We start from the raw sequence: 27,847 nt of genomic DNA, 5'->3' as shown, positions 1-27,847 counted from the left end.
ACATGGGTTGCAGTTTATTCAATGACCCACAGCCAGTAATGCCTGCCATCAGCCTTTCTAAAGGTGCTCTTCATCCAAACATATCGTATCTCCTTGCCAACCGGTTACCTACATTTTACATCTCCTGGAACATGAATAATACAAAAAAAAAAAAATCAATAAACAAACACGTGTTTCAATGGAAAATGGAAATAAAGTATGTTAGTAAATATTCCTTCATACTCCATTTCCAAGATGGAAACTGTAGAATAATGTATTAAACATTTATTAAGCTTGGGGGGTTTCAAAGCTGATTTCAGAAAAACTATTAATTAAGCAACAAAAAGGTTGTGAGGTTTGGTTTCAATGTTAAGAAGGCAGTACTGGAAAAGGAGAAAAGGTAAAGGTGGTCGGAGGAGGGAAACAAACCGGGGCAATGTGCCAGGCTCTGAATATCCTATTTTTTCATACAGAGTACAGGGGTCTGCGCAACATCACTTCTTTAACCCAGTGCAAGGCTTAAAATACCAGCCTTGGACAAAGATGACTGTAAATGTGTCTGGACAGATGATGGGATGAGATTGTCATCCTAGGACCATAAAGCATCGTTACAAACACAAGCAAGGGGTACATAGTACTTAAACATTTAAAGACAAACATAATTTACATGTAGATACTGTGTGCACCGGTGTCTAAAATGTGACACAGAACTCAGAGGATGTTAATCCATCAATCAACAAAACACTTGAGCTTTTATGGTAAAATCTTTATAAAAAGATAGAAAAACAGTATAAATAAACGCGTTTAGTACAAAATGTCTTATGCCCGTCTGATCGGCTATTTTTAATACATGAATCATCATTTTAATGTTTTAATCTCGGGTTTGAGACATACGCCTGTCCAGCTCTCCATACTCAACAGAGACCGCAGCACACGGCAGCAAGGGATTCTGGGAAAGCATTCATTCAGCCCATTCAGTCTGTTGTATGACAGGAAGGAAGTCCGTCTCTCCATGAATTGTCTCTACCAAATCCTTGTAGTTTTAAACTCGTATTATGTTTTAGATCTTTCCAAGGAATTCATCTCAGGCCCAAATATTATGTTGGCGACTGACGTTTGCACATGCTGGAGAAGCAGCCAGCATTTATACAGAGATACAACACTTTTGGTAAAAGCAGAGGTGCATCATCTTCCAGATCTTCATAGATATATATATTTAGTAAAATTTAAAAAGTAACGGGGGGGGGGCGTGCTAAACAGAAATCTATCTGCAAGCGAAATCTAGACTTTGTTTGTATACAAATAAACTCATTGCATAAGGGATGAGATTGCGTTGAGTGAATGCACTAAAGAACTCTCAGGCAACAGTTTTCCTTTCTGAAGCCCCTCCATTCAGTTCAGAGGACTGAAGCCGTCGACCGTGCATATTTTTTTTTTTTTTTTTTTTTTTTTTTTTTTAGTTGTACACAAACCAATGCACTAAACCAAATCATAAGGCAACGGTTTCCTGGTCTTTCTCCGACACTATGAAACGTTCGTTTTTTGAGTGGGGGTGACGCTCTCCATCTTGCATCATATTTAGGGATTTTTTGTAGCACCTCAGGCTGCGAATCTCCTCTGGATATGGTGTTCAAATGCAGCCGGGGCTGGAGATTCCTGGACTGGAGAAAACAATACAAACAATAGAGTTAAGCATCTGGCACGCAAATCTCACTATTTATTTCATAACATTTTAGAAAAACTTCTGTAGTGCAGCGGGACTGCTGATTGGCAACCATCTTTCTTCTCCGCTTGAAGTATTCAGTGTTTAAATGGACCTGCAAGACTTTATTACACACAAAAGCCTTGTGTTTAAACATGGAGCTTCACCTCTAAACTAAAAGAAAAGGCAGATGGAATGTGACAGCTTAGTTTAGTTGTCTGTTGCCATAGGCTAAAGAGGAGAAGAGAAGTACCTGCATGCTGGCAGTCCATCTATTGTTTGTTTTAAGCAAACGTATTTGGTTTAGCACATGCCAGGAAATGTTTGTTTTGCAATCACACCATTATATCAAGTAAAAAGATACAGTTTGTCTTAAACTAGGCATTTCTGAAACGTTTAATGCATCCAGAGAAAAAAAAATCACTAGGTAAAGGGCACGCTGTTTAAAAAGTTGTCAACTAAATATTAGCGACAAAAACATGAAAAAAATGGCAAGGGACAAAATATATCCGGACCTTGGCACTAGAGGACTGCATTGGGAGGCGGGTCCCGCGGCTCCCAAAAAACTTGCGGGCGGGCGCGGGCGGTCAGGCACTGTACCTGTGGGTCCCGGTAATCCTGCGCAGTCCCGCAAGGATGCCTTCTCGCTGCTCCATTACAGTGTCTCCTATCTTGCTCAGCCCATGAACAAGGCGGAGTCACGTGATGTGACGTCACTTCCTGTGACTCCGCCTTGTTCCTGGGCGGAGCAAGAGAAGAGACGCTGTGAGGGAACAAATTGAGGGCAGCCTTGCAGGACTGCGCGGGAAATCAGGTAAGGAGGTGGGCGTGATTGGCCACAAATGTGGCGGGAGCGGGCGTGATTGGTCACAAATGTGGTGGGAGTGGAACACCCACATTGCGGGAGCGGGATTCAAAACACTGGAAGCGGGCGGGAGCGGGATTCAAAAAGCCGTCCCGCGCAGGGCTCTACTTGGCACTCCAAGTATTTAATCTACGATTTGGTGATTATGGGCAAATAAACCATATTACCGGGTACGCATCCATCCACAAACTTAAGGATAACAGTGGGAAAGCTATTTCTACAGCATTATTCTTACCATTTTCCTTGTTGAGATCACAGTAATCAGCCTTCAACGTCTATTGCAACATGACGTTTCCCATCTGAAAGACGGAAATATTTTTAAGGAAATCCATCAATACTGAGCTACACACCCACTACTAGCATAGCTAAAAGATAAATACATACGAAAATACTTTATCATGACACCCTTCCAACTGAAGCTGGAGCTTATTTTAGGATCTGCAAGTACGATGATCACCGTTACACACAATTGGATGTATTTTTTTCTCTTTCTATGTCCTTCAGATCCTCGCCGTAGCGGCCCGATAACCGGGGCAACAAGAGTTCAAAGGTGTTGTGCCCACAGTGTCTTCACCCGGTTGGAGACATGTTGCTGTTATTGCTGGGGATCCAAAGGTTGAGAGAGAACGAAGCTTAAACCATCGCATCTGCCGAGCTGGGAACTGGGGTGGTTCTGAGGATAGTTGGGATGTGTTGGATTTTGTTTTTTGTACTTGCCTAAATAAATTTACCTAAATAGGAGTTTATAGTCTCATTTTTCTCTCTCTCTCTCTCTCGACTCAATGCTGACACACGTGGGGTGCGATGGGTCATTTTTTAGTTTTAAGAAATAGGTAAATGTGGTTTACTGTTTTAATGTGACTTTTTTTTTGTGGAGACGCATCTTAAAGCTTCACTTACTACTCACCAAGCCACGGACTTGGAGAGACCGATCACTGTGGACAAGGCATCAGTGGCTATGGCAGGCAGGCAGGAAAGGCCTCGGGCCCTGATGGAAGCACTTAAGCAGATACTTTGTCTCCCTGTGAAATGCCAATACTAAGAGCAGTCACCTCTATCTCCACTCTTTGGCCGCTACAATACCGATGTTACCAAAGGAGGGTAAAGTCCTTATACTCTGTTGAAGTTAGAGGCCTATGTTGCTTCTGAACTCAGACAAAGCATTTTACGAGGGTCCTTGCAGCCAGATTGCAGCGAGTGTCGGGGCACCTAGTGCACCTGGACCAAACAGGGTTCATCGCGGGTAGGGAGGGACGTGAGCTTTTAACATTGTCCATGTGGCTCAGAGGATCCTCTTGTCCACAGATGCAGAGATGTCTTTTGATAGTTCAGTCTGGGACTTCATGCTCCAGGCCCTCAGGTGCATGGGCTCCGGCGTCATGTGGCTCAACATGCATCCTCCCCCTCGGCACGTGTCAGGCTTCATGGAGCTTTCTCGATCCGTAACTGGACTGGTCGGGGTTGTCCACTATTCCCACTCCTATTTTCTTTCACTGGAGCCGTTACTTCAAGCTATTAGACCCAACCCAATACACATGGCTTGACTGGCCAGGACCGGCAGCGTAAGGTGTCCATATATGCAGATGACCTGCTTTTTGCGGTGACCCGATCCACGGTTTCCCACCCTAACATCAAAAAAGAGCTGGGGACCTACGGGTCGCTGTCAGATTCCTCTCCTCCCTCTTATATGTATGATAAGTGCTGATGACACCACGCACCGTTACACACAATCGACCAGCAGGAGATGTTCCTGCCGCTTCAACAAAGTCACAAAGTAATGCTATGTCCTAAAGGGCACGGAGGGGTTAAAGCTGAAAAAATTGTTTTAAAATGCGAACAGAGTAAATGCCTTAATTGACTTCCCAAAATAAATGTATGCTAAAAGGAAACATGTTGAGTTTCCTTTTAGCCTAGATGTATGTAAACTTTGTTTACAACAGTACTTCTTATGGTTGAACGATACCTTTCTGTCCTTGTTCCTCCCCAGACACACTTTCCACCTCGCTTCCCAACAGGCGGTTCTGGGACTCGCTGAGAGGTCTGGCGGAGAAGGCCTGAGTGGAACCAGAGCTGCAAACAGAGAAATATATGATTTTGTATGCAGTTCAAAAGGCTTTGGATAAAGGATGCAGCGTTGTTCAGTTTGATTTGGGCATTTGAATAAACGGGACTATCTACACTGCATTTAACCTGCAATAAATTGGCACGTTACAAACAAGGGAGTTAAAGGCAACCGTTTTGTTTTTGCTGCTATTGGGATGGCATTTTAGAAATGCCCAACGCGGGGACTAATACATTTTTTGGTAACAGTAAAGTGTCCTTAATTCCTTAACACACACTTTTTGTACGTGGCTCAGGTCATTGTGCTGGGACTGAGGGAGCGCAGGCCAGCGGTATGCAGGGTCTTTGGGGGGGGGCGCAGGGATGTTAGCAGTACAGGGCCGGGGGCCGCAAAACCCTAGGCGAAGGGAAGCGATTGCTTTGATCAGGTTTATATATAAATATATACGGATACATACTGTTTGGCAGTGTCATTCTGGTTTATGCCAGCGTTGTGCTCAGGGTCCCCGGAAACGAGGCGGGTGGGGAAAGAGCAGCCATCTCCCAAACTGTATGAAAAACAATGAATAGATTATAGATTGGTAACGCACAACATACACCAGTGATACACAACCCGAGCAGGCTAACATTTCTAGATCTTCAGCGTGGAAAATCCAAAGCCCAGACTAGATGCTTGAGGGGAAAATCAGGAATGGAGTTTAATGGGAAACACACAGGTATTTAAACAGTACCAGGGGTCATTAACATAAAATAGTCACTGCAGAACACACACAGCTACTAATTGGGGAAACGTAGCACCCCATGGTAGGTGGAAGTAGCAGCCCCAACAGACCCCCTAGTACCCACCTCCCCAAAATGGAACCCCTTCCAAGGCCAGGGCCAATAGTGTGTAGGGAGACTGGCCCCCAGGAGCCCAAGCACGGAAGCTTCTGTAACAGTCACCAACCAGATGATGGAGACAAACTCATACCTGATGAGAATAACGCTAGCGATACCTTATAATATTTATATACATTACATCTTACACAGCATGTGATATTTTATCTGATTTCATAAGCAAGAGCTCAAAGTGACCGCATATATTACACATTACACCAGGAGTAGCTCTATATGGAGAGTGAAAAATGCCCCTCAACACACTAATGTTATGGACGTGTTAATGATTGTTTACCTGCATTTTGGACACCGATATAAAATTATAAATATATAATTTAGAATTAACAGATGTCAGTGCAGTAGTATTATATATATATATATATATATATATATATATATATATATAAACACACACTATACATAATCTGTTCCCCAGAACAATGAATGTGTGTGTACCTCGTAAACACAGGCAGCAGCCAATACAGCTTTTGATCCCCAAAAACTTCTCTCAAATTCTTGCAGAAACCCAGGGAAAACCCGTTTTTCTCTGCACCGTTTCGAAATAAGGGAGCACGATATGCCTCTGAAATAAACAAACAAATCATAGTTAAAAAAACAAAAAAGGGCCCACCTCATAGGAAAAACACAATAGCAGAAGTAGCCTTTTGTGTTTATTCGATTTAAAATGCTAACGCATATGTACAAGGGCCATTTGTTGCTGGTTACTCTGGGCTGGCCCATAAGCCTTTAGCGGACAGTCAGTTATTGTACGGCAGACTGAATTTAAAATACAGAAGCCCTATGTGGTATATGTGCTCATTTTCGTGTGGTATGCTGGACTGTACATTATTTAATGAAAGGATTACACATCTTGGTGTCTGCTCCGTGTCAGACACAGCTAAAGCTGCATTTAAATAGCCCTATCGTTATCTGATGAAAAAAAGACCAATTGTTATTATGCTTACACTAGAGAAACCAAATATTACATTACCAATAGTTGATCTATTGTTCCCGACGAGCCAACAATGATACGAGAACAGAGACAACAAGCTGATAAAGAAGATGGCTGCCACAAAGAACAGGAACAAGATGTGGAACTTGGCATGGGTTTCCATCAGACTGTTCTGTAGAGGAAAAACCAGGATTAACCGTGTAATTCCGTCACACATCATAGTCTAGTCTAAAGCAGACAGCGCTGGGCAAATATGAAGAACAACAAATGAAACGGGTGCACAAACAGACGTGTATCCCAACGTTACAAGCATTAGGGGCAGTCACACGTAATGCTCAAAATAACATTTTGTTTTTAAAACCCTACATTTACGGTTTTGTTTGATTATGTATAAAGGAAAGGCAGCTGCTACATCTGCTGTCTAAGCTTTCCATGAGTGGTGAGGTAACCCACGGTAGAAGATGCTCACTGAGCTTTTAAGAATTATCCACGTTATCTGGAGGTTGTAAAACTATGAAATGTGAACGTACATGAAAGTACTGCCCCTTTAAGCACTTGTAATACATCATGTGGAAAGAAATGTAATGTATACAAGGCTATTGGGCTACAGTGTCCAGATTTATTACTCATGAAGCAGAACTCTTCTTTCATCACATGTATCGGCTCCTTCACAAAAAGCTTCCAAATGTGTAAGCTGACATCCAACATTAGCACACATGATAAAAGAGCATGATTTCACGCCACTTACATTAACGAGCATTTTTGCCTTTTAAATGGAGATTAACAGCCATAGCGACACATGTGCACCTCTGTAGAGATGAGTCTGAGGTTTTGGACAGTGTAGCCACAAGATTTATAGACAGAAAGCGTGATTTATCAACAAGACGCATTCTGAAAATGATTAAGTACTATATGATAAGATGGGAGATAAATACAGTTTCTCTCATCCAACATAAATGGGTCTTCTATTAAAAATTACTTTTCTTTGCTAAAGCAACATCATGTTAGCTGGGGTGATAGTGTCAGACAACTGTATAACCTAGAACTCTTTACATGGCCATCATGCTATCCCTTTGACTGTCAGATGAAAAAAAAAAACAAAAAAACAAAAAAAAACTATACATAATGAACAACGTGATCACCAGACCCAGATGATTTTACCTGCGAACAACTCTCTTCAGATTTGCTGCGGCAAAGCTTTACGCAAACAAAGAACATTTATTAGACTCTAAAACGGTGGGATTCCAGCAACATCGGTACAGAGCACTCAGGTCATGTGTCAAGCATTTACTGTTTACCCAATATTTGTCTTACTACACGTTTTCATTTGTAACTTTTCTGTTTTCTTAAGATTATTATTTACAGCTGTTAGTGCCATCATATTCCGTAGTTCTTTTCAATATTAAAACAGCAATAACGTTTATATGTGCCTTTTATTTATACTAGAGCTGAAACAACGAATCGATAAAATCGATAATAATCGATAACGGAAATCATCGATAACGATTTCCGTTATCGATTAATCGAGTGATCAATTCGTTGTTGGAGCACTCGGCTCCTTTTACTTACCTCCGCGAGCGTTCCCCGCTTCTGCTACACGCTCTGCAGTCTCCGCCTTCTTTTAGCTACGTGACGGATGTGACGCGTTCCGGAGGTAAGTATTCTTCATGTCTATGTGCACGGATCGCACAGAGCGAATCGCTCTGTGCGAGTGGCTCCACTCGCACAGAGCGGTTCGCTCTGTGCGAGTGGCTCCACTCGCACAGAGCGGTTCGCTCTGTGCGAGTGGCTCCATTCGCACAGAGCGGTTCGCTCTGTGCGAGTGGCTCCATTCGCACAGAGCGGTTCGCTCTGTGCGAGTGGCTCCATTCGCACAGAGCGGTTCGCTCTGTGCGAGTGGCTCCATTCGCACAGAGCGGTTCGCTCTGTGCGAGTGGCTCCATTCGCACAGAGCGGTTCGCTCTGTGCGAGTGGCTCCATTCGCACAGAGCGGTTCGCTCTGTGCGAGTGGCTCCATTCGCACAGAGCGGTTCGCTCTGTGCGAGTGGCTCCATTCGCACAGAGCGGTTCGTGAGTGTGGGTGCAGGGCAGAGTGGGGGTGGGGGTGCAGGGCAGAGTGGGGGTGGGGGTGCAGGGCAGAGTGGGGGTGGGGGGTGCAGGGCAGGAGACTGGGTGCAGGGCAGAGTGGGGGTGGGGATGCAGGGTGTGAGTGTGGGTGCAGAGCAGAGTGGGAGACTGGGTGCAGGGCAGAGTGGGGGTGGGGATGCAGGGCAGGGTGTGAGTGTGGGTGCAGGGCAGAGTGGGTGCAGGGCAGAGTGTGAGTGTGGGGGCAGGGCAGAATGTGGGTGCAGGGCAGAGTTAGAGACTGGGTGCAGGGGCACAGTGCAAAGTGCTGGGTGCAAAGTGCCAGTGCTGGGTGCAAAGTGCCAGGGCTGGGTGCAAAGTGCTGGGTGCAAAGTGCCAGGGCTGGGTGCAAAGTGCAAAGTGCTGGTGCAAAGTGCTGAATGCTGGGTGCAAAGTGCTGGATGCAAAGTGCCAGGGCTGGGGCAAAGTGCTGGGTGCAAAGTGCTGGGTGCAAAGTGCCAGGGCTGGGTGCAAAGTGCTGGGTGCAAAGTGCTGGGTGCAAAGTGCTGGGTGCAAAGTGCAAAGTGCTGGGGCAAAGTTTCTTGAACAGTAATAGTCCACCTCTTTTCAGAATGTTTGGGGTTATTTTGTTTCATAAATATTGTGTTTGGGTTCTTGTACTTTGAAAATATTGTTTTTTATTACATCATAACAAAATAAGAATGTTAATGTAAATTTTAAGTTGTTTTTTAACATCCAGTTCATTAAATTCTTTTAAATAAACGAAAAATTTGTTTTTTTTTATCCGATTAATCGATTAATCGAAAAAATAATCGGCCGATTAATCGATTATTAAAATAATCGTTAGTTGCAGCCCTAATTTATACCAAGCTAAGAGTGAACCACAAATTACCTGTGACAACTATTAAAAACATCTCTTGATAATTCAGAAAAGAAAAATCATACCGTCCAAAACTTTAAGAAATATTGGAGCACCGTTGAAGCAACAAACAGGCAGTACAGCAAGGCGTACATCAAGAACAGCAAGAAGAACTTGTAGTTAGCAAATCCAACACAGTTATTGACCCTACAACAAAAATCCTGGGTTTAGTACATGAATAAACAAAAAACATGTACAAAATGGAAATACTAATTGAATACATACCAGGGGCAGTGATGATCCATCTTCAGCACACATCTAAAATGAGACAGTAAGTAAATGCAAGATTAATATATTTATTTATTTATTTTTTTTTAGACAAGCACATTTTGCCAGAAATGACAATATAGAACGACTTTAATTTCTCCATAAATGAAGCCATTTGGGGCAAACTGCTCGTCCCAAGTCGGGGTAAAGGAGGAGGATAAGCATAGCAACCCCACCTAGTATAAAATCTGCTTACTACAAAAACACCAACAGGAACAGGAACTGTTAGCCTAGAAGAAGACTCCAACTCATAACGCATGACACTAGGTGGTAAAAGCCACAATAAAGTCACTAAAGCTGATGACCTTTCTTTCAACCAGGACATGGAACGTGAGAACTATGTACAAGTCAACAAAGACGGCACATCGGCGATGAGGTGCAACATGACCCTATTAGGCATTAACGAGACCAAGTGTATGCACACCGAACGGAGACAACAGGAGAGTGACGCACCCGACACACAGAGGAGTAGGCTTCAAGTTGCCCAGCAGGCACAGAGAATACTGATTGGAAGTGAGGCACATGGCCCAAGGATCACAGCATTCACTAGAACCAAGAAGACGTGGCATAAGATGAATTTTGTCCAGTGCTATGCTGCAAAAAATTAAAATGAAGAGACATTACAGGTATACGAACAAGTTATGGGGACCCACGTGCTTGGAGAGATGCGCGAGAATGGAAAGATTTGCGGACCTTAACAAATGCTTCCGATTATCTGTTGAGCTGTCTGCTAATAGCCAGTTGCTTTTGTGGATCTCCTTGCGAAGAAAGATGCTGCCTCAGAAGACCAAGTTGTACAGTTAGAGGAGCCAGAACAAAGCTGAAGTTTAGGAAGAACCGGATAGACACACCAGACAGAAAAATTAACTACAATATCAGCTTTCTGAAGGACTCCAAAACCAAGGAAGACTTGGACTCATGCTGGAGAACAGGTTCACAGTCCTATAGGAGCTGTTCGAGGAAGAGAAAAACATTGACCTTGGCAGCTGTCGTAACTGCAGAAAGAGTGGATCAGAGCAGAGACCTTGACTAAGATAGGAGAAAAGGGTAGTAGTAGTCAACAGGCCAAATATCGACCCAGCCAACAACTACCTATTGATCAACTGTGACAAGCCAACCAGAGACGAGACCAAGAAACCCATTCACCTGATGAACAGGAAGGTGGCAGGGCCTGACGACATCCTGGCAGGTGCTCTGAAAGCAGATCTTTAAGACGATATGAGAAAAAGAAGAGAGACTCAAGCAGACTGTAAGGAGGGATACCTCATCAAGATCCCCAAGAAAGGTTACCTCAGCAACTGTGCCAAATACAGAGGAATCATACTCCTGTCTCTGCCACGGAAGGTCTTCAACCGTGTCCTCCTAGAGAGAGTGAACAATGCTGCCGATCCACAGCTGTGAGATGAGCAGACAAGCTTCCAGCAGAACAGATCATGCATAGATCCAATAGCAAAGCTTGGCATCATAGTCATCCTGACAATGGCATGATACATGGAGGGTAGCTCACAGACACTTTCCAGATGCAAACCGGAGTCAGACAAGGATGCATGTTGTCATCGTCTCTTCCTCATCTCCACTGATTGGATTATGAAGATATCCACCAGGAAGCATGGGAACAGAATCCAGTAGGCATCGTGGACCCAGCTTGATGGCCCTGCACTCCCTTTACAAAGCAAAGAGAAGATGTAAGCAGGTGCAAGAGAAGACCAATGTATGGGCAGCCACGTCATCACAGGTTGGTCTCAACATCTAAGACCCAAAATACCCTTAAGATAAATTCCATCATCAATGACCCAGTCACACCGAATGGAAGCCACCTGGAAGAAGATCAGCAAGGTGGCACTAATGTAGATGTCAAGGCAAGGATCTGCAAAGCAAGAGTGGCCTTCTTATAGCTCAAGAACATCTGGAGCTCCAGAAAGCTGGCTTTGGAAACAAAGATTTGATTGTTCAACTCCAAATAAAGTCTTGCCCAGATCCATTGGCCAGACACCATCAGCAATACAAATCTTTGGGAACTTGCCAACTGGCAGCAGAGGCCTTAAGGTAAGTGGAAAAAAAGAGGCCATTCAAGAAACACCTGGCAACGCTATCTCGAAGCTGATACTAAAAAGATGGGCTACACCTGGAACGAGCTAGAGAGAATTGCCCAGGACAGACGACTCTGGAGATCAGTAGTTGACTGGGACATACTTATGCTTGTCATCAGTGCAAGGGTACCAGAAGGACCCTGGAGAGAGTATGAGAGCCTGAAGAACAGTTTCAAAGTGAGCTTTACATCAACCAATAAGATAAGATTGTCTTCTCATGGATCTAGGATTCACTACAAATTTTAAGAGCACTGAACAGTTTCTAGTTCACCTGCTGCTGGGGGAGGGGGGTTTGGCTGGTGTATGGAAACACGCAGTGAGCACAATCTGTTTGCTTTAGACAGATCTGCTACCTAAAATAATCCCTCTATACTACTTAAGGTGATCAGTTGCAAAGCTGATATTAATAAAGATCACATATACACAACAAGAAGTTACCAGTGATGCAGGCGATGTACTGCAAATGTATTTATAAAAATTGATAAATATATTTTGTTTAAAGGTTATATGAATATGATGTGTGCATTCTTAGATAAATATTGTTGAGTCTAAATGTAAGGAGCAAAAAAATAAGACAAGCTTACGTGTCACAAGCTGAACAATGGTGACAACGATCAGGTTTAATCAGCTGGCAGCGATCACAATACCGGACATCTATGGCACAAAAAGAGGGGGAAACATTTACCACAATGGCCTCAAGGAGTAGGAGCATTTACTGAAGGCTGATTAATGCAGTCAAATCATTAAATATATAAGTTGATCGGGACACCAGCAAACATATATTGTATGTGACTTGGAATATACCATAATAACCAACCTCAATTAAACCAGTTCATTTACTTATACAGTAAGGAGACATGGATGTTTTTCTTTGATCTGTATCTAGTCTGGGAACTTCTACTTGCACATTTTAATTATTAGCTAAGCTAGTCGTTTCCTGAGCATGCATTAGGCACGGTAAAAGGTTGCACAGCTGGAGTGCCGTAGGTTGCCGAAATTAAGTTTAGCTATTTTTACAAAGGATTATAGGCTGAGTATCCCTTCCCTTATCTGAAATGCTTGGAACCAGAAGTATTTCTGATAATCTCACATCTGTCTTCTCACGTGTCTGCTCCATTGCTGAGGCTTCTCCCCGCTGTTTAGGCTTCCGGCCCAGAAAAGAACAGAAGCGCTCTGGGACCGCGGGGAGAAGACTGAACGCAGCAGACAGCACGGAGAAGCCGAAAAGGAGGCAGCGAAGGACCTACTGACTACAGGAGAGGTCAGACAAATCTTTGTCCACCTTGGTAGTGAGTATCCCTTATCTGAAATTATTTTATCTGGGGAGGCGAGAGAAAAATCGGATTAGAGATACGCAACCTGTTTTATTGAATATGAAGCAACAACCCAAAGTAACAATTTAGTTAGAATGGCTGATATTTTTAAATCAGCCATGCAACGGGACAGCTGCTTTTGAAGAAAACATTGGCAGGGATGTAAAACCAAATGCAGAACGTGAGCTTTTCAACAAACTATTTCTAGGCAGGGAACCGGTGAAACGTGACATTTAAATACACAAACACGCAGGAGGCGTCTTTCACACCATTCACTCAGGAACTTGCTAAAACCACAATTTAACGTTATCTGGCCCACTCACACTCAACCTGGCGTTAATCCATGTTACATGAAGTCCCTATTTATCTGTCTACTACTGTACAGTTAGTATTTTAGTATGAAGAAGCAGCTGTAGGCACCATTGGTTGGAGTTGTTGTGACGATTGGCAAATCTTTAGCTGCCCGCTTGAGAATCTCTTGCTGACTCTCTTGTCTGTCTTCCTTTTCATATTGCTCCTTGTCAGATTTGGATAAGCAAAACTATAGAAGAAATAAATAACATTTTGAATTAGTGATTAAATTGAAACCAAACATTCCAATGTACCCAATAAATACTGCATGCGTACATCTGTTTGATATGTCTTGAAGATGATGTTCCACCTATTCAGCAGAATAGGTGGAACATCATCTTCAAAATATAATGCGAACGGCAGGAGACACAAGTGACATTTCGCAACCTGCCAAACCTTACCTCTTCAGATGGACTGGCCGGAAACGAAACTATAGTCTTCCAGTATGACCAGAAAAACATCAAAAATATCAGGTGATAAATCACCAGATACACAACTGTAACAAAAACACAAATGCATAGAGTTACAATGCAAGCAATAAATCATTGGAAACGGATTATAATACAGTATATAAACATACCTATACACACACACACACATAATATACACACACATTGTGCCTTCCATTAATATTGACACCCTTGGCAAATATGAGCAAAGAATGCTGTGAAAATTGTCTTTGCTGCTTAACCCTTTGATTGTTTCATCAACAAAATACATACTCCCAGGTTTATCAAATAAATACATGTGTGGCACAATTATTGGCACCCTTTTAGTCAATACAGTAGCCGTTATCTTGGCAAAGGGAGGCAGCACAGAATCTTCTCCTATAATCCCCGATGAAGTTGAATACATGGAAAGAGATCTGAGACCATTCCTCCATACAGAATCTCTGCACATGGTGGACTCCTTTTCAGTTCACCCCAGGTTTTTTATTGGGTTTCAAGTCAGGGGACTGGTGTGGCCATGGTAAATACCTTGATTTTGTGGTCAGTAAACCATTTTTTGTGTTTATGTTGATGTATGTTCTGGATCATTGTCATGCTGGAATATCCAACCATGGCCCATTTTAAGTTTCTTGGCAGACAGCTGCTCATTTAATATCTGTTGATATTTGGTAGTCCATTATGCTGTGTATTCTAACAGGAAAAACAGCCCCAAAACATTAAGGAGCCACCACCATTATTAACCATGGGCATGAGGTAATTTGGCATATGGCTACCTCTCTCTGTGCGCCAAACCCACCTCTGGTGTTTATTACCGAAAAGTTATTTTGGTTTTATTTGACCATAGAACCCGATCCCATTTGAAGTTCCAGTAGTATCTGGCAAACTTAAGAGCACTAAGTTTGTTTTTGGATGAGAGTAGAGGCTATTTTCTTGAAACCCGTTCAAACAACTTGCGGTGATGTAGGTGACGATTCCAACTCCCAAGAACTAAACTAACTTTTGCAATTCTCCAGCGGTGATCCTTGGAGATTTTGTGGCCACCCGAACCATACTCTTCACAGCTATATTCCTGGTCTTACCCATTGTGATGAATGAAAGGGAATTTGGCCTGTGTGTTATCTAATATTTATTAGAATTAAACAGGAAGTCGTGGTTGAAACATTTCCTTTTCCTAGTCACCCGGCGTAAAATATCAATGGGAATATACTTTATATATATTCTTCTCATAGATGAAAGCTTAACCAAATTCTTCATTCACAGCATTCTTTGCTCCTATTTATAAAAGGTGCCAATATTAGAGAGCGTGTGTGTGTGTGTGTGTGTGTGTGTGTGTGTGTGTGTGTGTGTGTGTGTACACACACACACGAAATGCGCTCGCTCACATTTTTAAAGCAACACCCTGATTGGCTACATAGTGTCAAATACATGCCTTTAAACCGGATGCAATAAGACTCACTATTTATTATATTGGTTGAGTGTTTTTATTCACTAAAGTGGGAGTTTGCAGGAGAGCGATTAACTCTCCAACTTCTCTATGCAGTCCATAAGAAAGTCCAGTTTAGCCCAGTTGGCATTGAAGCTGTGGCCCTGTGTCTTTGGTTCTCAATCCATATTAAAAATTAAGCTGGTCTGTTAATTTGTTCAGCAAAACCAACTGCTATAACTTAAAACCAAATGAAACTTTAGTTTCTTAGATCTGAGCTGCTCTGACTAAGCATAAGAGACAATATTTACCTTTTTCAATGGTTGATTTTATCGTAACTAAAAGAGAAAAAAAATAGTTATTATTACCCAGTACACACAGCATTTATCCATTTAGTTCTAACATATACACACATATCCCACTCTGATACTCAGAGGTTTAGTCACTGAAGGGATAGTTGGCATGAAAGTTGTGATTTGAACTCTGAACTCTTTTTGCATTATGAAGGGTCATTCCTGACCACTTTCTTCTGAAATTTGGGTCAGGCCACAGCCGGATTTTACACAGGGCAAAAGAGGCAACTGGCCCCAGGCCAACGCTGACCTCGGGAGCTCGATGCACCCCTTTCCTTGTGCCTCCTCAACAACCGCTATGAAAGTTTGCCAGTGGGTAATAGAGGAGGAACGACTGGGGACCCGCTGGGGGACACCTGCTCCTGGACCTCATTACGATTAGCCTTGGTTGAGCACAATGTACAATTCAACTAGTAAGGCGACATTTCACGAATTCTGCAGGTTCCCGAAGAAGGCATTCATGCGTTTTAGAAGAGGAGGCAACCTATGATCTATCGATAAACATGCCCGTTTTGTGCATACCCTGGCAACACGCCTGGCGTTTGCTGAAGAAAGTCTGTACACAGTGTTACTGTAGTAATACAAAGACTAACACAGACGAACGCTCAGATTTTCCACCATCTGTTCTCCTCTTTCACAAACTAATCTCCAGGCTGTCCATTTACTGCCATCATATCACGCATACCCCGGACTTTCCTTTCTCCATCCAAAAGGACCCCAGACAACAATCCAGGTTAAAATCTAAGTTATAAATCAATGAAATTGCCTATTCAATTAAAACTGATCTTCTTCAGACAGAACATTAAGTGTGCTCTCTAGCATATTAAGCAAATAAACAAACAAATCAGTCTTATTACTGAAAAGAAGCCTTTTCATTTTATATGGCAACAACATATCAATGCTTGTAATGGTGTCAGATAATTATGAATATATATTTATATTAATATATATTATTTTTTTTTAAAGGGTTACCGCATTTTAGGTATAAAAGCTGAATTGAGAAACTCGTATTACTCGTCTGACATAAGTCTAGATTTCTTGTGCTTTACAGATAACATTTTATTTATTAAAAAAGCCAATTTGTTTAAATGGACACTGGTCTTCATAGCGCTGCAGAAGATGCAGAGAAATTACGGGAACAAAGGTTACTCAAACAGTCATTGCTATACATCTTGTCAATAAGGGAAGTAAACAAGGCTTGTGAAACTCAGGGCCACAGTTAACATCATGCTGTGAATCCGACATCACCGTTCGCATAACGTTACGGTTTTGTCAACTAAAACATCACAATTTACACAGACATTCAAAAAATAATAATAATAATGATTTATGAAATCACAGGAGCTGGCAGCACATGGTCAGGATACCAGGTACCTCTAGAATCTACCCCAACCGTTACAGACTGAAGCTGTACCCGCTGTAGACCTGGCATCGTACACACAAAGGCGAGTGCACAGGATTACAGCCATAATTGTGAGTCTCTCACAATGACGTTTCTAATTTTAAACCCTGTTAAGGAAGTCTCATTTGCTACCGAAAGCACTTCTTCCCTTCAAGTTCCTTCAGGCAAATTGTGTGTTAATGTTAAACACAGGAACGTATTGACGAGGCCAAGGAACTAGTTATTTAGATCAGGCACATCAACAATGACAAGTGCTAGATTTAGCGCGAAATGTGTCAGGTGTTTTTCCACCCGCTATCTTTGGGGTGATCCTCACTGCTGTATTGCCATTTGATGAAACAATGTGTCCGATAACCGAAGCATTGGTAGTTTGGATTTCGATGCCTCCGTAGAGACCTGCCTACTTTTTGTGCTTCATTTGTTTCCCAATTACAACGAGGAACTCACCGGTGAGAGAGGGCTTGTCCATCAGCATCCTGGTTGTTTTATAGAGTATGCGTGTTTGCATCTACGTAAATCTCGATCTTCCTTAATCAGCTCTGCATGCACAAGGAAGGGACACCGACTATAACTGATAGCAGCAGCAGAGATACGCCACAAACACCATGACTCCAGGCTAGTGTTTTCAAAATGAGCACATTCTGTGCTGCTCACACAAGGAGTACCACAAAGCCTGTTACAAGCCTCATAAGTTACAATATAATTCACACGGCTCATTAATTGTTATAAACAGTGAATATGTAGAATAGCTGGTACTAGGGTGAGTCAAAGAACACAAGCGTAGAGCAACCCTTGATAAACAATCAATCCAGGAAATAACAGTCCTGTCAGATACTTCATATCACTAGCAAATTGAGAGGGAATACCTTGATTCTATTTATGTCCAGCAAGGAGGAATTCCACACCCTTCTCCTCAGGATACACGATTACAGATAAAGTCTGATCACATGACTGCTGAATCTAAAGCAAATTTTGATCTAGGAAGCACCTGATCAGATCATGAGACCAGAAGTTAGGTCACAAGTAGAAGTACTACCACACCACCAGGAATCTTTTTTTTTTTTAACCTAGCACCACTCTTATATGCATGCGCGCACATACATACATATATAAAATTATACGGCAGGTTGAGGCCATTGGATGCGATTATACCGGGCAGGTTGCCCTCCACTCTCGATAACTTTCACTACTGTCAATTGCTGAGTTTCTTCACTAAATCGGCTCGCAAACATACCATGACGCGTGCTCTTACTAATTTTGAGCTCCTATGCACTGGCTCCTCCCTCCCTCCGCATGGTGTTTCGTTGTTATATCAACTTCTTTTACGGACGCAACTCACTGTCCCGCTACGCTTTCAAGGCTTCTGGGAGCAGCTACTGCAAGTCTCTCTAAGCCCGAATGACTGGGAGAAGATTTTTCTCCTTACCCATAAGAGCTCACGTAGTACTAAGTTGCAAGAAACCTCGTATAAGCTCCTGACCCGCTGGTATAGGTCCCCTGATGTTCTCCATGCTGCCTTCCCAGATGTGCCTGATACGTGTTGGAGGTGTGGCTCCGCGGTGGGGACAATTTTTCATTTATGGTGGGAGTGCCCGAGGATTGTTCCATTCTGGCGTCAGATCCATTCGCTTTTGCCCCGGTTCACGGACCGTCAGGTACCGTTTTCGCCAGCCTTTTTCCTTTTGCATCATACTGACCAATCGGTCTCTAGCTATAGGAAGTCGGAAGTATAGGTAGGCAGCGAAAGCCTTAATCCCGCTTCACTGGAAGGATCCTCTGCCACCTTCGTTTCGGGAGTGGGTCCTGAAGGTGGAGCATATCAGGTCTCTGGAGGAGTTGGCCATGTCCTCTGATGATCAAAGTGAGAGGTATCGGAAGACGTGGTATTATTGGCTGGAATATGTTGGGAGCTCCGACGTTCGAGCCCTGTTGCAGGAGTGAGGGGTCGTTTCCGGGGTGGGGCGCTGTGCTGGTTTCTGGGACCACCCTTTCCCCCCCTATCTTTTTTTTTTTTTGCTTCTTCTTTTTCTCTTTTTCTCTCTTCTCTCTCTCCTTCCTGTTTACCTTCTCGTCTCCCTTTTGTGTGCCATCCTTCCCCGTGTCCTTCCCTTGTTTTGTCAGGGATGTTACTTCTCTGCGCCCCCTCGCTTTCCTCCATCTTGTCCTATTTTGATTGGCCCCTGAGGCCCTCTATTCGGCCTATTGTTTATGCCTGGGTGGATGTATGCTGCCACGATTTCTGTTGCCCATGTACGCATATATTGCCTTACTTTTGGTATGTCAATGTGGTATGCAATGTGTTATATTTCCTGCATTATTTTTGCCGCTGTGAGTGCCCTGTGTTCGACAATGCTGGCCCACTGCGTTGGGCTTTATTTATGCCTGTGCTCTGTGGACTTATGGACCCCTCCCTTTTTTCTTTTGTCTTCCCTTCCCACTTATCTCCTGTTCTGTTGTTCTGATAAAACAATAAACATATATTTACAAATAAAAAAATTATACGCACTAACACTAGGGGCATATACCAATGAGCCATAACATTATGACCACTAACAGGTGAAGTGAACACTGTCAGTGAACATTTCAACCTCATAGCAGGAAAAATGGGCAAGTGTAAAGATCTGAGCGACTTTGACAAGGGCCAAATTGTGATGGCTAGACAACTGGGTCAGAGCATCTCCAAAACGGCAGCTCTTGTGGGGTGTTTATGGTCTGCAATGGTCAGTACCTATCAAAAGTGGTCCAAGGAAGGAAAAGCGGTGAACCGGCGACAGGGTCATGGACGGCCAAGGCTTATTTATGCACGTGGGGGGCGAAAGCCAACTCGTGTGGTCAAATCCAACAGATGAGTTACTGTAACTCAAATTGCTGAAAAAGTTATTGCTGGTTCTGATAGAAAAGTGTCAGATCACACAGCACATCACAACTTGTTGCGTATGGGGCTGCATAGCTGCAGACGAGTAGGGTGCCCATGGGGACTCCCGTCCACTGCCAAAAGCTCCTACAATGGGCATGTGAACATAAGGACTGGACCACGTGATGGAAGAAGGTGGCTTTTGTCTGATGAATCACGTGGCTGGCCAAGTGCGTTGCTTTCCTGGCGAACACATGGCACCAGGATGCACCTTGCAACTTACAGGACTTAAAGCATCTGTTTTCAATGCGTGACCTTACTCAATATTAGGCAGGTGGTCATAATGCTATGAGTGATCGCTGTATACACTGACTCCAGCACCCCCCACCCACCCCCGACTCCAGCACCCCACACACACTACTACCCATCACACCTTGTCGAGACCACCCACAACGCTGCCATCTTCTGCCAATGTTAATCCAGCATCCTATGCTTTCCTGCAGGGGCATGGTGAGGCAAGCGACGTGCATTATGTCACCCCGCTGGAAGCCTCACGGCACCCACTACACCATGTGCCCGCAAGAAAGGATATGGATGTCTGATTCATGATGGTAACTCTGCAAAACTCTGGCTCCCAGGGTTTGTTGAGTCCAGTTTATGTCACATACACCATCATATACAGTATCTCACAAAAGTGAGTGCACCCCTGACATTTGTGTAAATATTTTATTATATCTTTTCATGTGACAACACTGAAGAAATGATACTCTGCTACAATGTAAAGTAGTACAGCCTGTAAACTGTGTAAATTTGATGTCCCCTCAAAATAACTCAACACACAGCCATTAATGTCTAAATCAGGGGTAGGCAAACTTCGGCCCTCCTGATGTTGTGGACTACATCTCCCATAATGCTCTTACAGTCATAATGCTGGCAAAGTATCAAGGGAAATGTAGTCCACAACATCTGGAGAGCCAAAGTTTGCCTACCCCTGGTCTAAATCTTGGCAACAAGAGTGAGTACACCCCTAAGTGGAAATGTCCAAATTGGGCCCAGTTAGCCATTTCCCTTCCCCAGTGTAAAGTGACTCGTTAGTGTTACAAGGTCTCAGGTATGAATGGGGAGCAGGTGTGCTATATTTGGTGTTATCGCTCTCACACTCTCTCATACTGGTCACTGGAAGTTCAACATGGCAAAGAACTCTGAGGATCTGAAAAAAACAATTGTTGCTCTACATAAAGATGACCAAGGCTATAAGAAGTTTGCCAAGACCCTGAAACTGAGCTGCAGCACTGTGGGCAAGACCATACAGCGGTTTCACAGGACAGGTTCCACTTAGAACAGGCCTCGCTATGGTTGACCAAATTGGCCTGCATGGCTGTTGTCCCAGAAGGAAGCCTCTTCTAAAGATGATGCACAAGAAAGCCCGCAAACAGTTTGCTGAAGACCAGCAGACAAAGGACATGATAAACTTATTTGGTTCAGATGGTGTCAAGCGTGTGTGGCGGCAACCAGGTGAGGAGTACAAAGAGACAAGTGTGTCTTGCCTACAGTCAAGCATGGTGGTGGGGCTGGGCCTGCATGAGTGCTGCCGGCACTGGGGAGTTACAGTTCATCGAGGGAACCAAGAATGCCAACATGTACTGTGACATACTGAAGCAGGGCATGATCCCCTCCCTTCGGAGACTGGGCCGCAGGGCAGTATTCCAACATGATAACGACCCCAAACACACCTCCAAGACGACCACTGCCTTGCTAAAGAAGCTGAGGGTAAAGGTGATGGACTGGCCAAGCATGTCTCCAGACCAAACCCTATTGAGCATCTTTGGGGCATCATCAAAAGGAAGGTGGGGGAGTGCAAGATTTCTAACATCCACCAGCTCAGTGATGTCATCATGGACAAGTGGAAGAGGACTCCAGCGGCAACCTGTGAAGCTCTGGTGAACTCCATGCCCAAGAGGGTTAAGGCACACACAAAATATTGACACTTTGGGCCCAATTTGGACATTTCCACTTAGGGGTGTACTCACTTTAGTTGCCAAGGTTTAGACATTAATGGCTGTGTATTGAGTTATTTTGAGGGGACAAATTCACACTGTTATACAGGCTGTACGCTCACTACTTTACATTGTAGCAGCGTGTCATTTCTTCAGTGTTGTCACATGAACATATATATAATATTTTAAAAAATGTCAGGGGTGTACTCACTTTTGTGAGATACTGTACACATAAGTACATTTTATATTACAGAAATGACAATTAACCCCCCTCCATTAGTAGACATCACACACACAAAGTCATACAGCCACACACACACGGTGGGGTTCTTACCTCGGGCAGGCTACAGCTTCCGGCCAGCTATAATTAGCGGGCTAGTCTTTTTTTTCCTTTAAAACGGGGAGAGACCTTGTCTATCCGAGCTAGCCCCCAGGAAAGAAGGGCCCCTTACAATTATAATGGTTGTACCCCCCCCGATGGCAGCCCTGCCTGCTATACTCGCTGCTCATTTGATACACCACTACATCCAAAAGCTGTAAGACTTATGAATATATCCATTCTCTGGGGCATCTGATAGGACTACTAGTTCCTGGATCTGCTTGTTTATGAAGCATTGTTCTATATAAGCCTCATAAGTGCCACAGGGCAGTGGAACGCACTGATTTATTACCTCATACAGTCTCAAATTACCAATATCTTTGTTAGTATGGTATACAAATAGCTGCTAGCCAGAAACACAGAATAAAGTAATATTAATTTATGGAGATCAAAGAATTTGCAATAAATTGAGTATAAAAAGAGACTGGTCAAATGATACCCAAAACCTTAGAGGTTTTTGAACTATGCATTGTGCAGAGCCAGCTAGTGCCAGCTCACAGAATAACCTGCCATTATTGAATAAACGCATGTATATTTTGAACATAAACAAGCTTATTTCAATTGGTTTTGGTGAACTCATAACTTATTAGTCCCTTACAGCATCAGCAAAGGCTGGAGCCTAACCCGATGATGGAGTTTTATAAATCAAACAATAAGTTGGTGGAAAAGATTCTACTAACACAACAAAGCATTACTGCAAATCAGATTTATTAGTATATACCGATTCTTTCCATCCTCATTTGCTAAATCGGAGGGGTAATGACTGCCAAGCCTTTTCTGGTTTACCAAAGTACACAATGGGAAGTGGGTGGCTCATCGTAGCTCCATAACAATGCAGCGTGACCAGTACAACGAGTGATGACAGTTATTAGAAGACACCCGGAACCCATTACAATGAAAGCGGAACATAAAGCAACATTCATACCACTGAATATCGCTCCACGAAGGGTGCAGTTTCCCAAACTATTTCCTCCAGCTTTATCCGAGGACAAGAAAACACCAGCAATGAAGACAATTAAATATTCATTTAATTAGGATAATAAAGTAGGTTATTACTTTTAGGACATACCCATTGATGTCCTGCTTTTGGCTTTTTTGTGTTGATATTTTCAAGCTGTGACATCCTCCGAACAGAACACATTGTATGCAAATTTCTTAGTCATTTCCCATAACACATCACCGAAGACTACACTGAAATTATTAACCCTTTTTTTCCCCTTCACCATAGTTTTCAGATAGATATACACTACAGTTCAAAAGATAGGGGTCACTAAGAAATGTCCTTGATTTTGAAAGAAAAGCACATTCTGTCCAGTTGTCTAGATAGAATAGACTTTGTGAATGTTGTAAGTTAATAGTGAAATTAGAAAATTAATTTTTAATGAAACAGGCATACAGAGGCCTTTTATCACTCCCATCACTCCAATGTTCCAATGGCACATTGTATTCACTAATCCAAGTTTGAGTTTAAAAGGCTAGTTCATAGTTAGAAAACTGTTTTGCAATTATGTTAACGTCCTTGTTTTCCATGAAATCAGCTAAGCGATCCTAAACTTTTGAACAGTGGTGTAGATGTCAATTTGCAAAAATACTCTTCATTGTTTAGAACCAATTGCTACCAAACACTACCATTCCGCTATTCACATCCCATCTGATGGCTTCAATGCCCGAGTCTGTTCAGAGAGAAAAAAAAATATTTGCTGTAAGCAGCTGGACACCACACAGGAGCTCGGTCACAAACCGACAACATAGGAAAAACATCACCGCAAACCCAACAAGTAAAAGCTGCGATACACCAACAGGAAAGTCAAGACAGCCCCAATGCAATGTCTGATCATCTAATCACAGCGTTTTGGCACATCTTAAGACTTGCACCCAGAGTTACCCGAGTTTAACTCCACATGGAGCCTTCACCTTTACTCACATAGAGCCCTGAGGGCCACAGTGGCGTGTAACACACATTACAGCAGCAGTTTTGTCACATCAAATGATCATTTTTATTATAAACTATTTTTTCTATTATATAACTATTGCTTCTTCTGCCCATTTCTATGAGATCTTAACAGCGATGAGTTACTGTTTTTTTGTTTTTTTTTATTTATTTTTTATGATGCATTTCCTAGAAGCACGCTGTGTCTGAGCCATTAACTCTCAGGAAACAGCTTCTTATAAACACATAAAAATTAGTACAAGAGATGGAAATCATTGGAAAATGTTCGTATAAATATTTTTTCTATCTGCAAAGAGCTTCTCATGAAAAGGGAAGTAATTAAACTAACAAACAAAAAAACCCCACAAACATTATTTCTTAGGACCGTTCTCGTGTTCTGTCACATATAACAAGGACCAGAACAGGCACACAATGCTTATTTCTGAAGAAGTATAAGATACATTATTATTATTATTAATTGCTTTATATAGTGCCATCAAATTCCGTAGTGCTGTACAAACATCTAAAGTGAATCCTTTTCACATTTACAGGAGATTTCTTACATACCAGTTAAATAAGATATACCGGTATATATATATATATATATATATATATATATATATATATATATATATATATATATATATATATATATATATATATATATATATATATATATATATATATCAGACACGAATGAGAGCAGCCACCTTAAAGTATTGTTCTCGGGAGTAATTCCTCCCCATCACATTATTTCTACACTTTGGAAGAAGCTGACTGCTCTCACAAGGCAGGGATTGGAAGAAGGGACACCAGTATAGTACAAGGATTTACGGTGGCAATATCCAAGTTTTTGTCAAATAACTCCAAAACAATTTCTGAAGATACCTAAGGTTTGCACTTCCCCCCGGTTTGAGGATACCGAGATGTGTGGAGGGGGGGAATTCTGAATGCAGCCCCCCCCCGCTCTCAGGTGGTTAATACCGCGTATGGATACATATTATACGATCGCCTTCATGTTTTAAGGAATTCTGCAACATTAAACTGTAAGGGCGCCCCATCCCCCCCCATAACGCTTTGGATAAAAACAATGACATTCCTCCGGATCCGTGTGTAGCATACAATGCAAAATGTTTCAGTGCTTTTGGGGAAATACTATGCCATTTCAAAACAAATTTAAAATAAATAAAAGGTATTTTGTGCAACGGCTACAATGAATCCGCACAAAGGATGAAGACTGACATTGTAATACACATCCTAATCCATTAGTCTCTTGGGCTAATCTGGCTACGACCGAATTTACTGTTGAGCGTCACAAGGGCAAACCCCAATGTACTTCGGGAGGACAAAAGCACGCAAATGAATGTTTGTTGTCACAACACAATCAGACTATTTTGGTGTCTGATACACATCACTCCGATCAGCGCACAAGAATTTCTAGGAAAACTTTAAAGCTCTGAATCCCTAATAATTTTCACCGGTGTCCAATATCCTTAACCGAGAAGAACAGAAATTCCCAGCCGGAGCCGACTAAACATTTTAGGTGTAAAGATGTGGAGCTACAGACATAGGGGTCTCAGCGCAAGAGAAGGACTATGGGAGTCAGCTCAGCAGCTTTAATAAGAGGGTCTTCCTTACGCTAGACAGACAGACTTATCGTGAACAGAACAACGACCTGCAGAAAAGCCATCGTCATTAGAAACAAGATTTTAATTAAGACGCATAAAGAAGATTTTATGGGTATAGAGTTCTACTCCAAACAATTCAGCATCGAGTTGCAGGGTGATAGAGGCAAGTCCGAGACCAATATGGCTAAAACGCCCGAAACGTAACAAGACTAGTGTTCTCAGCCGTATGTTCTTGGGTCATGGTCAACGTGAAATGTCCCTAACAGGCCCCTGTAGGTCGGAGTGGTTTGGTATTTGAGCCCTACGATGCTGGGCTGTGTAAGGCTTTTAATGTAATTAATTTATAAAAGACAGGTTTGAAATGTCTTATAAAGCAAATGAGGAAAGGTGCGGCTGTGTAAAAATACAGAGCTTCGCTGCCTTTTGTCCGTGTTAATTCTCCCAGCGGCCGTCTAAACCAGTACCAGACTCGCCGCGGCATCCAGAAGCATTAAGGCTTTTAAATGAATAAGAGCGGATGCCGGACACTGACACCAGACCCCCATATCATGCCAAAAATCAGAGGTAGTCGGCAGGTAGCTTCACAACTCCCAGGATCCTCAGCATGGGGCAGGCACACAGCTTTCCTTTAAAAGATGATTTTTTTCTCTTCTCTTTTCACTCAATTTAACAGCAGGTACCAGAGCACTGTGTAGGAGCCAACCTCTCATATATCCACATATACATCTGATATAGGCACTCAATCATATATGATGGGTGAGTAAAGAATATAGCACCCTGCACGGCTTTATCATACAGTTTACAGGATATACTGCACCCCACTGACCGGGCGGCAGAACCGGGACAGCTGCTGGTTATTATAAAAAAGAAACCGGTATCATTAGCGAGTCCCAGTTCATTCACATCACACACCGGTAACAGGCTATTTAAAGACACGTGACCGTTTATTGCAGATTCACCGAATCCCAGCGTGTTATATGAACGCTGGTGACAGAAATACACGGCTGCTCTTCCACACACAGAACACGACAATGCCGGGCGGCCGAACAAACTTACCCTGACTTACTACACAACTACCCGCGCGTTACACAGTAGCAGCGCGTGCGGGTCATTTCGGGACACATGCATGCGATACAAGACCCAGGTGCGCTCACTGTAGCGACTCGGATAACGTACGTACCGACTCCCCGGGTCACAGGGCGGGTATGAGTCAGAGGTTAATGGGCGGTATGGAGGGGTTCCGGTTACTTACAAATGCAAAGCTCCACCACGAACGCGTAGTATGACCACCACACGACGGCCATGATGAAGAGCACGGGGATCCAGCCCACCACCCGCTGACAACAGCGGAGAAAGCGAGTCGGCGCCATGATCACCTAACCGCGACCAAGACAACTGAAAGTCTCCTGTCACCGAGGTAGGGCTCCACTACGTCACGCAGAACCCGCCTACCATGACCACGCCCCTCATACCTTACAGCAGCGCCACGTCACGGAGCGCGCTCTCAGCTACGCAATGGGCTACTATGAGGGGCAAATAGTAATATATGGTGTATATAAATATATTATATCTACATACACAGATTAATACATACACAATATCGATATTCTATTCTTAGATGACTGCTTCAATACTGGTAGTTGTGTTTGATATATACATTATACCCCCCCAAAGCATAACAGTTTGTTCACCTGCCCAATATTGTGTAGATCCCCCTTTTGCCGCCAAAACAGACCCTGACCCGTTGAGGTATCATCTCCACTAAGAAAACGTGATCCATCAGACCAGGTGACCTTCCATCTCTCTGTGGTCCAGTTCATGTGTTCACGTGCCTATTGTAGGCCCTTTCGGCAGTGGACAGGGGTCAGTATGGGCACCCTGACTGGTCTGCGGCTACGCAGCCCTGTACACAACAAACTGTTATGCACTGTGTGATCTGACACCTTTCTATCAGAACCGGCATTAACTTTTT

General features: G+C 43.1%; 1 protein-coding gene and 1 long non-coding RNA gene across 3 annotated transcripts in view; both read right to left on the bottom strand.

Moving 5' to 3' along the window:
* LOC128474158 (uncharacterized) overlaps positions 1–27,847 on the bottom strand; it is a 67,362-nt gene that overhangs the window by 23,828 nt on the left and 15,687 nt on the right. The window lies entirely within an intron of this gene.
* Positions 1,547–27,334, bottom strand: LOC128474154 (palmitoyltransferase ZDHHC20-B-like). Of its 2 annotated transcripts, XM_053456430.1 has the most exons (14): positions 27,128–27,334; positions 15,644–15,670; positions 13,862–13,956; positions 13,530–13,650; positions 12,381–12,450; positions 9,665–9,697; positions 9,466–9,586; positions 7,597–7,632; positions 6,475–6,607; positions 5,940–6,066; positions 5,066–5,155; positions 4,510–4,616; positions 2,782–2,845; positions 1,547–1,640 (listed from the first exon to the last, which is right to left on the bottom strand). In XM_053456430.1, the coding sequence occupies exons 1-13, from the start codon at positions 27,243–27,245 to the stop codon at positions 2,808–2,810; spliced, it is 1,116 nt and encodes a 371-aa protein (XP_053312405.1). In that variant the 5' UTR covers positions 27,246–27,334; the 3' UTR covers positions 1,547–1,640; positions 2,782–2,807. The 2 variants fall into 2 exon arrangements, with proteins under 2 accessions (XP_053312405.1, XP_053312406.1); XM_053456431.1 differs by lacking the exon at positions 7,597–7,632.

Source organism: Spea bombifrons, chromosome 2 (assembly GCF_027358695.1).
Source record: "Spea bombifrons isolate aSpeBom1 chromosome 2, aSpeBom1.2.pri, whole genome shotgun sequence".
Taxonomy (NCBI): domain Eukaryota; kingdom Metazoa; phylum Chordata; class Amphibia; order Anura; family Pelobatidae; genus Spea; species Spea bombifrons.
The sequence above is the reverse complement of the archived record's forward strand: the minus strand, read 5'-3'. Positions and strand labels throughout refer to the sequence as shown.